We start from the raw sequence: 14,361 nt of genomic DNA, 5'->3' as shown, positions 1-14,361 counted from the left end.
TATGTGACCAAAGAAAGATTAAGTATCAACTATTTTAGGTCCTATGCCAAATGCTAAAGTAATTCAAAGATAAGACCCATCAGTATTTTAAAAAGCTCCTTTCTAAAAGTTTATATAAACTCACATTTTGTTTCTTCCCCGTGAACTGTAAAACAAAACAAAAAACACACACTACTAGGTTCAGTCACAACAGAAAAAAATATAAATAATCAATTTCCTTAATACAGTACTTACATATCCTTATGTAACTTCTTTTCCAGTTTACCACTAACTTGTACTGTTTTTATTTAGGGAATCTCTCCATACATAACTTATGCCACAATTTACCAATAAAAGAGCAACTTCAGAAAAAAATGTTTGCATAAAAAAGATTGAGACATCAGCTTAAAACTCAGGAAGTGCTCTTCTTATTTTAAGGCCCTGTTGACATATGATTACTTAATTAATGTAAGTGCTACAGAATTTTCATATTTTCAAAACTTTACTTTGTCTAGAAAATTTTCTATCATTTGTATTTAAAATAAACGTTAAAACAATTAATGAATTTCGGTAAGTTCAGCTTAGGAACCCTGAGGGCATTGTTACTTTTTTCCTTTTTAAAAAAATTTTTAAAGACTGGGAGTGGTGGCTCACCCCTGTAATCCTAGCTCTCTGGGAGGCAAAGGTGGGAGGATCCTTTGAGGTCAAGAGTTTGAGAGTAGCCTGAGCAAGAGCCAGACCCTATCTCTATGAAAAATAGAAAAATTAGCTGGGCATGGTGGCACACACCTGTAGTCCCAACTACCAGGGTAGCTGAAGCAGGAAGATCACTTAAGCCCAGAAGTGAGAGACTGCAGTGAGCTATGATGACACCACTGCACTCCAGCCATGCTGACAGAGTGAGACTCCATCTCAAAAAAATAACATAATTTTTATTTTTTTATTTTTTAGAGACAGAGCCTCAATTTGTTGCCTAGGCTAGAGTGAGTGCCATGGCATCAGCCTAGCTCACAGCAACCTCAATCTCCTGGGCTCAAGCAATCCTACTGCCTCAGCCTCCCGAGTAGCTGGGACTACAGGCATGTGCCACCATGCGCGGCTAATTTTTTTTTTTATGTATATTTTTAGTTGGTCAATTAATTTCTATTTTTAGTCAAGACGGGGTCTCGCTCAGGCTGGTTTTGAACTCCTGACCTCGAGCAATCCGCCCACCCTCGGCCTCCCAGAGTGCTAGGATTATAGGAGTGAGCCACCATGCCGGCCCAATAAAATTTTTTGGTCTTTTTGGTTACATTCAATAAATTTTTTTGTTGTTACATTTAATAAAATTTTTTGAGAGACAGGATCTCACTCTATCACCCAGGCTGGAGGGCTAGAGTACAGTGGCACAATCATAGCTCACTGCACACTGCAGCCCTGAACTCGGCTCAGCAGATCTTCCTACCTTAGCCTCCTGAGTAGCTAGGACTACAGGCATGTACCATCACACCTGGCTAATTGTTTTTAACTTTTTGTAGAGACTGGGGTCTCACCATGTTGCCCAAGCTGGCCTCAAACACCTGGGCTGAAGCAATCTTTCTACTTCAGCCACCCAGGTAGCTGGGACTACAGGTGCGTGCCACGTCTACCTAAATTTTCTATTTTTTGTAGATATGGGGTATCACTCTTGCTCAAGCTATTCTCAAACTCGAGCTGGGACTACAGGTGCTCACCAGTGTGCCCAGAATTATTTTTTTAATGTCAACACTGAAATTTTTCCTCAGTGGTTAGTCCTCAATGGCTTAAACATATCATTATTCTTATCCCTGTTCAGCCAATAGGGAAAAGAGCAGTTAAGTGGCAAGATCAAGATGAGCCTTCTTAAGGAATAAGTGTTTTGTTTTTTAATTTTTCTTTTAAAGATGAGGTCTGGGGCCGGGTGTGGTGGCTCATGCCTATAATCCTAGCACTTCAGGAGGCTGAGGTGGGAGGATCCTTTGAATTCAGGAGTTTGAGGTTGCTGTGAGCTAGGCTGATGCCATGGCACTCTAGCCCAGGCAAAAGAGTGAGACTCTGTCTCAAAAAAAAAACAAACAAAAAAAAAAACAAAAAAAGGACACATGCACGTAAAGTATTAGATAAAGTTTACCTATGCCTCTGGCAACTTAAAAGTTTTCGAAAGAACTTCTAAACTATATGGAGGAAAATATTCTTTTGAATAACCAAACTTTTTTGTTTTGCCTTATTGCATATTAGATATGGTTATAAGCAAACTTAAAAATCTGTTTTCTGGGCCGGGCGCTGTGGCTCACGCCTGTAATCCTAGCTCTTGGGAGGCCGAGGCGGGCGGATTGCTCAAGGTCAGGAGTTCAAAACCAGCCTGAGCAAGAGTGAGACCCCGTCTCTACTATAAATAGAAAGAAATTAATTGGTCAACTGATATATATATAAAAAATTAGCCGGGCATGGTGGCGCATGCCTGTAGTCCCAGCTAACCGGGAGGCTGAGGCAGAAGGATCACTCGAGCCCAGGAGTTTGAGGTTGCCGTGAGCTAGGCTGACGCCACGGCACTCACTCTAGCCTGGGCAACAAAGCGAGACTCTGTCTCAAAAAAAAAAAAAAAAAAAATCTGTTTTCTGGCCAGGTGAGGTGGCTCACACCTGTAATCCTAGCACTTTGGGAAGCTGAGACAGGAGGATCACCTGAGGCCAGGAGTTCAAGACCAGCTTGAGAACATAGGGAGACGCCCACCTTTTAAAACAAACAAACATAGATTTCAGTTTCTTGGGCAAAACAAAATAAAAAAAAAAAATCAACCAGGTATGGACATGTGTCTATAATACCAGATACTCAGGAGGCTGAGGCAACAGGATCACTTGAGCCCAGGAGTTAGAGGTTGCAGTGAGCTATGATGATGCCGCTTAACTCTAGACCAGGCAACAGAGTGAGACCTTGGGGCAGAGGGGAGGGGAGTGGAATCCGTTTTCCTAAGCCATTCTATTTCTATAAAGGACTACTACATATTTTCCAAGTTTTTATAACTATGCCAATTCCAAATATTATCTTGTAAATGGAGCCATGGTTATTTTCAACCGGGTAGTAATCATTCAATGTTTAAAGTCCAACTAAGCATGTCATTAAAGAAGCCACACAATCTGAGTTATTTTTGGGGATTTATCCTTCAAATTAAACATTAGCTGCCCATGCAGCAAATAAGCGAAACAGATAACTAAAGAATTACGAAATCTGGAAATCAAAATACAAACTAGGCCGGGCGTGGTGGCTCACGCCTATAATCCTAGCACTTTGGGAGGCCGAGGCGGGCGGATTGCTCAAGGTCAGGAGTTCGAAACCAGCCTGAGCGAGACCCCGTCTCTACCAAAAATAGAAATAAATTAATTGACCAACTAAAAATATATATACAAAAAATTAGCCGGGCATGGTGGCGCATGCCTGTAGTCCCAGCTACTCCGGAGGCTGAGGCAGTAGGATCGCTGAGCCCCGGAGATTGAGGTTGCTGTGAGCCAGGCTGACGCCACGGCACTCACTCTAGCCTGGGCAACAAAGTGAGACTCTGTCTCAAAAAAAAAAAAAAAAAATACAAACTAGATTAAAACCATGGCACTGATCTAAAGATGCTGTAATAGAGGTAGAAAATACCACTCACAACCCAGCACGGTGGCTCACGCCTGTAATCCTAGCACTCTAGGAGGCCGAGGTGGGCTGATTGCTCGAGGTCAGGAGTTCGAAACCAGCCTGAGCAAGAGTGAGACCCTGTCTCTACTATAAATAGAAAGAAATTAATTGGCCAACTAATATATACAGAAAAAATTAGCCGGGCATGGTGGCGCACGCCTGTAGTCCCAGCTACTCGGGAGGCTGAGGCAGTAGGATCGCTTGAGCCCAGGAGTTTGAGGTGGTTGTGAGCTAGGCTGACGCCATGGCACCCACTCTACCCTGGGCAACAAAGTGAGACCCTGTCTCAAAAAAAAAAAAAAAGAAAAGAAAAGAAAAGAAAATGCCACTCACTAGATTCAACTGAAAGAGTAACAAGAAACATTTTCCTGTGCTCAAGTTTCCCGTATGGTGCTTAAATATATTTAGAAAAGTAGGCCGGGGGTGGTGGCTCATGCCTGTAATCCTAGCTCTCTGGGAGGCCGAGACGGGCAGATTGCTCGAGGTCAGGAGTTCGAAACCAGCCTGAGCAAGAGCGAGACCTCGTCTCTACTATAAATAGAAAGAAATTAATTGGCCAACTAATATATATAGAAAAAATTAGCCGGGCATGGTGGCGCATGCCTGTAGTCCCAGCTACTCGGGAGGCTGAGGCAGGAGGATCGCTTGAGCCCAGGAGTTTGAGGTTGCTGTGGGGTAGGCTGACGCCACGGCACTCACTCTAGCCTGGGCAACAAAGCAAGACTCTGTCTCAAAAATAAATAAATAAATAAATAATTTAAAAAATAAAATCAGAGTAAAAGTAATCACCTCACAGGAGGATTAACTAAGATAGTCTCAGTAAAGAATGTGGCACATACTAAGCACTTAATAAATGTTAGCTATTGATACCTACATCACTATCTTAATGGTAGTACCATATATCCACTATAGATACGGCATTTAAAGTTTTAGCATTTTTTAAGTGCTCATTCTATTTACCTTGCTTGTAAGTTCACAACAGAAATTTAACTTATTATTTGTATTATAACTGTTATGGACTCCATGTTTGTGCCTCATCCCCCAACAGGATGGTAGGAGGTAAGGCCTTTGGGAGGTAATTTGGTCATGATGGTTAAGCTTCCTCATGGGATTAGTGTATGTGTAGGAGGAGGAAGAGAGCCAGCTACCCCTCTTTCTCCAAGGAAAAGTTATCTGCAACCTAGAAGAGGGCCCCAACCATGCTGGCACCCTGATCTCTGACTTCTAGCCTCCAGAACTTTGACAAAATAAATTTCTATTGTTTACAAGTCACCCAGTCTATGGTAATTTTTTTTTTTTTTTTTTTGAGACAGAGTCTCACTTTGTTGTCCAGGCTAGAGTGAGTGCCGTGGCGTCAGCCTAGCTCACAGCAACCTCAAATTCCTGGGCTCGAGTGATCCTCCTGCCTCAGCCTCCCAAGTAGCTGGGACTACAGGCATGCGCCACCATGCCCGGCTAATTTTTTTTAATATATATCAGTTGGCCAATTAATTTCTTTCTATTTATAGTAGAGACGGGGTCTCGCTCTTGCTCAGGCTGGTTTTGAACTCCTGACCTTGAGCAATCCGCCCGCCTCGGCCTCCCAAGAGCTAGGATTACAGGCATGAGCCACAGCGCCCGGCCTATGATAATTTTTTTATAAGAGCCTAAACTAAGACAATAACCAAAATATTTTATACGTATTTGCTACTAAAACAAATCAAGTAAAGATATTTAAAGTAGACTATTCACTTTCCATCTTAAATAGATATTCCAACATCTGAATTTTCCAATTCTCATATGGAAGATCTTTTTTTTTTTATTTTGAGACAGGGTCTCACTCTGTTCCCCAGGCTACAGTGCAGTGGTATCAGCCTAACTCACTGCAACCTCAAACTCCTGGGCTCAAGTGATCCTCCTGCTCAGCCTTCCAAGTAGCTGGGACTATAGGCACATGCCACTACGCTCAGCTAATTTTTTCCATTTTTAGTTGTCTGGTTAATTTCTTTCTATTTTTAGTACAGATGTGGTCTTGCTCTTGCTGAGGCTGGTCTTGAACTCCTGAGCTCAAGTGATCTTCCCTCCTTGGCTTCCCAGAGTGCTAGGATTAAAGGTGTGAGCCACCACACCTGACTGGAAGATCTTTTAAATAATACCAAACCTAGGCAATCTGGATTAAATTTACCTCTTCAATTTAGTATCCACCATTTCATTCACTATCAACTCAGAGATATATAGCATAATCCCTGAATAATAATTTCTCACTGAATAAAGTTGAAATAAATTAGTCCTGTGTTGACAGAACACAACCAAAGAGGTTCAAGCATACTCAGACATCTGGGTAGCTGTATGTAAAACAGTCCAAAAGAAGTCCATGAACATAAAGAATTAAACCTTTTGAAAATTATCTTCCCCCACTGCTAAATTTGACTGGCTTTAAAAAAGAAAAAAAGAAAATTATCTTTAAGCAAGTTAGAGTTCTGTAGTCCTAAACCCTGAATTTATAAGTCTTCCTCATTGTTTTTTTTTTTTTGAGACAGAGTCTCACTTTGTTGCCCAGGTTAGAGTGAGCGCCGTGGCGTTAGCCTAGCTCACAGCAACCTCAAACTCCTGGGATCAAGCAAACCTTCTGCCTCAGCCTCCCAAGTAGCTGTGACTACAGGCATGCGCCACCATGCCTGGCTAATTTTTTCTATATATATTTTTAGTTGGTCAATTAATTTCTTTCTATTGTGTTTTTTTTGTTTGTTTGTTTGTTTGTTTGTTTTTTTAGTAGAGATGGGGATCTCGCTCAGGCTGGTTTCGAACTCCTGACCTCGAGCAATCCGCCTGCCTTGGCCTCCCAGAGTGCTGGATTATAGGCATGTGCCATCACGCCCGGCCCCCTATAACTAAATTAACAAAGGTGGACCGATTTGCTGGATGGCCTCTTTTATCTCACCTGTCTTCAACAGACAGGTTCTTCTGGAACCTTAGACTAGGATCACTAATAGTAAGTTGGAAAGATGGAACAGAACATTTTATCATGATGAATAGTGGTTATGCTGACAAATGCTCTAACCAGCCTTAAAGCTTTAAAAGCTTTGCTTTTAATTACCATTTACAATTGCATCAATAACACCTACACCTCACATTTCTATATTTTAAAGTCTTCACAGAGATTTTTATAAATATCATTCATCAAAGCTCTAAGGTTATCAACGTCCTAATATGTTACTTTACTATCTGTAAGGGAGTGATTTTCCTACAAATGCTTTGCTGTTAATAAGTGCTCAATAAATACTGTTTCCTAACAACAAATCTGAAGAAAGGGGAATCAACATGCTGCAAAGTATTAACTAGGACCCAAATCCTTCAATCCAGTAAGAAATAATCCTTATTCCAGCAAGAAATAATCCTTATTTTATCAAATCTAATACAATGATGCTGGTGTTATAAAAAAAAAAAAATTACTGGCTGGTGTGGTGGCTCATGCCTATAATCCTAGTGCTCTGGGAGGCTGAGGCAGGAGGATCACATGAGCTCAGGAGTTGAGACCAGCCTCAGCAAGAGATTCCATCTCTACTAAAAAAAGAAGGAAATTAGCCAGGCGACTAAAAATAGGGGGAAAAAATTAGCCAGGCATGGTGGCACAGGCCCATAGACCCAGCTACTTGAGAGGCTAAGGCAGGAGGATCACTTGAGCCAGGAGTTTGAGGTTGCTGTGAGCTAGGCTGACACTAAAGCACTCTAGCCCAGGCAACAGAGCAAGACTCTGTGCCCCCATCCCTCCCAAAAAAAAAAAAATCATGAAAAGATTTCAATGGAAGTTTCTGTCACAACTAGGTCACAAGTACCACTTGGCTGATGGCAATTATAAGACTGCATAGATTCTAAGACACATACTGATTTAAAGAAGTTAAAAAGAGAAAAATACGCATCTTGGAATCAACTAAATAGGATAAAAACATATTCTGTGAAATACTAATGTGTCATGTTTGTTCTGAAAAATTTTTTCAGTAACAAGAAAAAGTGAAACTTCATTTAGTTTCCAAAACCCTTGGACATTAACCATATTTCCATTTATAATGTTGCCTTAGTTCACCCAGCACTCAAGATACCTTCCTTCACCTTCCAGAAAAGGCGATGGCTAAATCCCCTATGAAGTATTCTCAAAGTTAACAGAAAAAATTTAAAAATAAAATTTTTTTGGCTGGGCGAGGTGCCTCATGCCTGTAATCCTAGCACTCTGGGAGGCTGAGGCAGGAGATTGCTGAAGGTCAGGAGTTCAAGACCAACCCGAACAAGAGTGAGACCCCTGTCTCTACTAAAAATAGAAAGAAATTACTTGGAAAGCTGAAAATATGTAGAAAAAATTAGCTGGGCATGGTGGCACATGCCTCTAGTCCCAGCTACTCAGGAGGCTGAGGCAGGAGGATGCTTGAGCCCAGGAGTCTGAGGTTGCTGTGAGCAAGGCTGATGCCACCACATCCTAGCCCAGGCAACAGAGTGAGACTGTCTCAAAAAATAAAAAAAAGAAAAAAAAAAAAGAATTAAAGAGCCATAAAAGAGAGTATACTAAAATCTAAATGAAATTGGCAGGTAGGTTAAGTCTGGTGTGCGTCTTTTTGAGGGGGACAGAAGACAGATTCATTTTTTTTCCTGAACAAATGAAGCTTAAGAAATCATGCATATTCCCTTATTTTAAAAAAATTATTTAACTCTTTAATATAAGTCAGTGTTAAGTCTAATAAAGAAGTGTTCTAGCAAGGAATACTTTTGAGCATATAACAAGCGATTTCTAAATTATGAGTTTGGGGTTCACTAAGAAATGGAACACACCTATATTTCATTACCTTAATCAGAATAAAACCAAAACTACAAAAAGTTTACTGAAATAGCTTAAGCTTTATATCATTTAAATTTTTATGTTACGCATATCATGAAAAGAGGCACTCTAGGTTTCTGACACTGTATATATACTCACTGCTATGATGCTTTTAGATAAATAGTGCAGGAGTTCCAAGGACCAAAACACCCATACTAAGTTATGATCATTATCAGGAGTTATTTGAAAAGATAGTTCCTATTAATGGAAAGGAAGTAAATTTGTTAAAAAGTCTTCATTAACTGTTGACTTGATAAACAATTTTTACTGTAACATAAATTTGACTTGCTACACAGTAGCAAAATAAGTTCAGAGGTATTCTCAGTGTTCTAAGTCATCTCCTATCTTGTCTTTTATGAGCAATTGACCCCTAGAGGAAAAATTCAAAGAAGCAAGGAAATTCAGATAATACATCAATCAGATCAATAAACTGGACAAAAAAGATTCTATAATATATGTAACAGGAAAAAACTACCTTTGCCCCTCCTAAATCCATACTCCCTCAAAGCTAATAATCCCACAGATTACAGGAATTAAATAAGCAAAAGCAGGATGAAGAAAAAAAAATTGTGAAATACAGGTCTCCCACGAAGATCCTGAGGTTAAAACATTCAGGAGCCAATTAATTCAGGGAGAAAAAGATGTTAGAAACCTATCAGTATGTAGCACTCTGGGAGGTGGGCAGATTGCTCGAGGTCAGGAGTTCAAAACCAGCCTGAGTGAGACCCTGTCTCTACTAAAAATAGAAAGAAATTAATTGACCAACTAAAAATATTAAAAAAAATTAGCCGGGCATGGTGGTGCATGCCTGTAGTCCCAGTTACTCGGGAGGCTGAAGCAGTAGGATCGCTTGAGCCCAGGAGATTGAGGTTGCTGTGAGCTAGGCTGATACCACGGCACTCACTCTAGCCTGGGCAACAAAGTGAGACTCTATCTCAAAAAAAAAAAAAAAAAAAGAAAGAAAGAAAGAAACCTATCAGTATGTAAAAAGTTCAAGGTATTATATTACAAAAAATTTAAAGAATGACTGGCAGTCCCACTGCCTTCAGAAATGATTATGCCAAATACAGAAAAGAGTTTAACTTTAAAATAAAATCATACTAAATGTTCAAGGACTAACATTTGAAAAGGGAGAAGAGTGGTAGAGAAAGCTCTGTGCCAACTTTTAACTGCAGCTGTAGTGGAACACACTAAAAGCCTTGTTTTAAGACAAAGGCAGTGAAATAAAAAACAATGGTTTTAGATTTATCCCCACTGCTAACTGCTCATGACCATAAATTTGCCTTTTTCCAATCAAGGATTAATGGGACAAAAGGCCATACAATAAGGGAAAAAGTAGAAGAAAATGCAATTGAACAAAATTCTCACACAAGACTGAAACATAAAACGTGTTTACAACTTTCATATGGAATTTAAGGTAAAAACACTCAAAAATTAAGAAATCTACACATACAATGAAATAGGAAATTAAAATCATTCTTTTAAACAGCACTGAAGTTAAAAAGTATTTACTTTAAATCAGTGTATACTACAGGGAATCCTTTAATACTACCTATTCCAAACACAGGGTTCTCCACACTCCTCTCCCAGTTACTCAGGCAAAACTATTATAATTTGCAACCATTATTTTCTTTCACATACAGTTCGTATTTTTTTTTTTTAACAAACCTTGGAGTGAGATTATTCTAACTAATATCCATTTACCTTAATTATCAGTTGTACCAAACAGTGATACTTTTTGGAAATTAAACTTCATTCCACTAAAGTTAGCCAGTCGATTTTGGTAAATAATGCTTTGCTAGAAAAGTTATCACATATATTCCAGTTTGTACAACTAATTTTCCCAGTTATCTATAAATTAAAATTTATATTTGACATATGAATTTGCCTCAACATGGACACACAATACCTTTCAGTTTGTCACTAACAACTTGTCTGTTTACTTAGTAATTTTAAATATCTACATCGGAAAAGTACAGTGTTTGCTAACTATTAATATAAAAGACAAAGCTTAACAGTTGGTAGGGGTATTGCTCTTACATAAGATTCTAAAAATTTTCTTTTCCTAGGTAGTCAGTGACTATCACAGGCATGAATATTAAACATTCCTGTATCAATCCCATTTTCTACAAAGCTGACCCAATTTCAAGCCTGAAACTGAGGTTACTACCTTTAGAAGGGTAGAAAACAGAGTTAAGTAATTGGGTAATCCTAAAAATACACATCACAACTACATGACTAAGATACTCATTTAAAACTTGTGCCAAGATAACCCCTCCCTTCAAAACAAACGAAAATTGACTCACTGGCCTATTTTACTTAATTTTGAAAACAAAAAAAAATAAAATTAAATAGATTCCTAGGCATTCACTTCTTTTCTCTCTGCCCCCACCATTTAAAAACATTGGAGTCTTCAATCTGTGTGATTCCTCCCTACAAAAACACCAAAGCAAAAACAAAACAAAAAAAACTCATCTCCAAGTTATCTACCTTGGAGTTAAAACAAAAGAACAAAAACAAAACACTGGATTCTGTAATGATGATAACCACTGTTCTAAAATCATGGAAAACAATAGAAACAATGTCTGTGGTCGCTAAGGAGCCATCCCACCCAGAGAAGCTATCTCACCTGAGAAGATACTTTTCACCTGTAAGACCACCCCATTTGCTAGAGTTAACCACCCGAGCCAAAGGTTTCAATTTTGCCTCCCTAAAGTGGAAAACTATCAATCTCCCCACATGACACGTTCCACCCTGTTTGGATATTTCTACACGTAGGAAAAAACGGCTAGTAAAGTTGATAGCTGGGTGAGGACAAAGGGCATTTTGAAAGAACCACTGACAGAAGTAAATGGAGAATGAGGACAGAAAGAGTGCTAAAATATAGTTCCCTCCAGTAGATAAGGGCAAGGAGACCCTGGCACCCTTTTTTTCTTTTTTTAACCACCCCAAGGGTCCTATTCTTCACTACAGCCCATTGGAATGCAAGTTGGCACTACCAACAACCAGCCCAACAAATCCTCAAAATGTCAGGGCACTAGGCAGCTTCTGGAATGACACTAATGCCTGTCCCCCATCCTCAGCCCCCCAAAAACAAAAGTCCAATCCTGTAAGTGCAGGTCACCCTGCCCTCTGGGGCAGTTCCAGCCTGCGCAGGGAGGGTTCTGAAGGGAGGACGAGAAAGGAAAGACAGACCACCTCTTTCCATACTCCCACAGCTGGGGAAACAAAGACAGCCCTCATCCAGTAGCCACTACCCTAACCTAAGAGGCTTTCCTATTTCTCGGTGCAGTCTGCCCTCCCGCTCCCGCCCCCGCCCCCATGACAAAGAAAAGGCACTTGGTGAGCGAGGCCTTCCTGCCTCCACGTATGGGGGAGGGGGCTGCCGAGGTGAGAAGCCCCCTCCATTCACCGGTGCTCACACTCCTGGCCCCAAAAGCAGCCGAAAGCGAAGGGAAGCAGAGGCCTCGGCAGGGAAAGCCAGGTCCGGGATGGGGGTGGGGGTACCTTGAAATAGCCGCCTTCGTAGAGGGTGTTAGGGGGTCCGAAGATGGCCACCTCCCAGTTGTAGAGGTCGGACTCATCCACCAGGGTGATCCGGAAGCCCTCCACCGGTTCCTCCTGCAGGGATTTCAGCTCGAGCATCAGGGCCTTTTGAGAGCTGGTCATCTGCTGCTGGGCCATCGCGGCGGTGACGGCGCCGGGCCGGGGCCCCAGTCCTCACGCACCGGCCGGGCCGGACCAGGCCCCTCCCCTCCGCTCGCCCTCGGGCCGGGCCGCCCCCGGCCCCTGTCTTTATACAGCCGGCGGGCCGGACCAGGCCCAGACGGCCCGTGGGCCCGCCCGGGGTCCTCCTCACACACGACGCGGGCCGGGCCGGGCCCTTCGCCTCACGCTCCGGCCGGGTGGGGGAAGCGGCTGAGGGAGTTGGGGGAATTCGCTCCTGGTCCCGGGCCTCCCCCCCCCGGAGGGGGCCTCAACTTGGGGGGGGGGAGAGGAGGTGGAAGCGGAGGAAGGCGGCGGAGGGCCGGCGATGGTGAAGGGACGGGGCCGGGCCGGCCCGGGAGCGCCGCGCTCGCTCGCCCTCTTGTTCTCCTCGGGGGCCGCGGGGGCCGGAGGGCGCGCGGGGCCAGAGAGGGAGGGGGAGCGCGGCGCGCTGGGGTCTCGCGGTGGCGGCGGCGGCGGCGGCTGCGCTGGGGGAGGGGCGACGGCGGCGGAGGAGGAGGAGAAGAGCTAGAGCGCCTCGCACCGCGGGAGCAACGGAGCCGAGGAGGAGGGCGGGAGGGAGAGAGGGAGGAGGGGCGCACGCCGGGAGGGGGGCGGCTCTCGGCGGCTGGCTGCCCGACGCGCGTGCGCGCGCCCCTCCCTCCCCCGCCCGCCGCGCCCTCCGCCTCCTCCTCCTCCCACTTCCCCGCCTCCTCTCCTCCCGCCCCAGCGGTGGCGGCGCTTTGTGACGCCGGCGCGTGTCCCCCGCCCTTAAAGGGCCAAGCGGCAGTGGGGCCCTGAGCGGGCCGCCGGGATCACCTGGGCCCCAAAGTGACGGTTGTGCGGCTGGACGCTGCAGTTCCAAAGGCGTGCACCGGAAGGGACCTCAGGCCCTACACCTCTCGGCGCCTTCCCCCTGTGCATATCCAAGGGCCTCTGCAGGCGTCCCCGGAGGAGCCCGGGTCTTCTGCAGGCCCCTCCCTGTGACACCCAGTCTGAGGGCCCTGCACCTAATAGGTGCTTGATAGGATGTGCTGAGAATGTGGGTCTTATCGGTGCACTAGTCTTCCCGACATCTCTCCAGCTAGTCCTGCCCCTCAGGCCAGTGTGCCCTTGGGCAAGTCGCCCGCGGGAGGGGGCGGGAGGGGCGCAGTTTCCCATACGAGAAATTGGGGAAGGTAGATAGGCCAGCTCCCTACTTCCCTTCCTAACTACAAAGAGGAAGTTATGGGGAAAGACAGAGAAATAAAATAACAAACTGAACCTGGGTCAGTGCCTTCTCTGTGATTTGAGCCAAGTGCTCTGGCTAACCATCAGTTTACGCATTTTTAAAATAAAGTTCTGTGGCTGGACTTTGATCCATCCCCTAGAGGTCCTTTCAGCTTGAATGCCCAACCTGGAACTAAGGGACTTTTCAGATAATCATGACTGAAGTAAAACGTGGAGATAGCCTTCAATCCCCATAATTTAGAATACAGTAGCCATGGGCAGAGGAGGAGGAAGAATGGGAGTTGGGCAAAAAGAAAAATAGAGTACAGTACTTTCTTTTTGGACGGCATGTCTTATGATAACTGCCTAAACTTTTTCCTAGAAAAGCCAGGATTCCATAAGAGTTCTACACACATAATTTTGGAATCAGAAGGATCTTGGTTCAACCCTGGCTCCGCCATTTATATTACATCTCCCTGTTTCATAAGCTTCTGTAAAAGGAGATTAATTATTATTAACACAAGCAATGGTAATGATTAAATTAGATCATCTTTATACAGCATTTAGCATAGTGACTGGCACATGGTAAATGATCCATGAATGGGAACTTTAAAAAAGAAAAAGATTTAAGGCATAGCTGTATTCTGGATAACACCCTTCATTTTTTTTAAGACTTTATTTTTACAATAGTTTTCTTGCTCTGTCGGCTGAAGTACAGATCATAACTCACTACAACCTCCAACGCCTAGCTCAAGGATCCTCCTGCCTCAGCCTCCTGAGTAGCTGGGACTACAGGCTCATCCTACCCTACACGGCTAATTTTTAAATTTTTTATAGAGACAAGGCCTTGCTATGGTGCCCAAGCTGGTCTGAAACTCCTGGCCTCAAGCGGTCCTCCTGCCTTGGCCTCTCAAAGTGCTAGGATTCCAGGCTTTAGCCATTGTGCC

General features: G+C 43.4%; 1 protein-coding gene across 1 annotated transcript in view; it reads right to left on the bottom strand.

Moving 5' to 3' along the window:
• The window catches only part of UBE2R2 (ubiquitin conjugating enzyme E2 R2), an 87,481-nt gene extending 74,716 nt beyond the window's left edge, over positions 1 to 12,765 (bottom strand). The window contains exon 1 of the mRNA XM_012770158.3: positions 12,008 to 12,765. Coding sequence (XP_012625612.1) covers positions 12,008 to 12,184 — 177 coding nt within the window. The 5' untranslated portion in view covers positions 12,185 to 12,765. The remainder of the gene's footprint in view (positions 1 to 12,007) is intronic.
• Positions 12,766 to 14,361: the final 1,596 nt, after the last annotated feature.

The sequence above is a fragment of the Microcebus murinus genome, chromosome 12 (assembly GCF_040939455.1).
Source record: "Microcebus murinus isolate Inina chromosome 12, M.murinus_Inina_mat1.0, whole genome shotgun sequence".
In the NCBI taxonomy this organism is placed as follows: Eukaryota; Metazoa; Chordata; class Mammalia; order Primates; family Cheirogaleidae; genus Microcebus; species Microcebus murinus.
The sequence above is the reverse complement of the archived record's forward strand: the minus strand, read 5'-3'. Positions and strand labels throughout refer to the sequence as shown.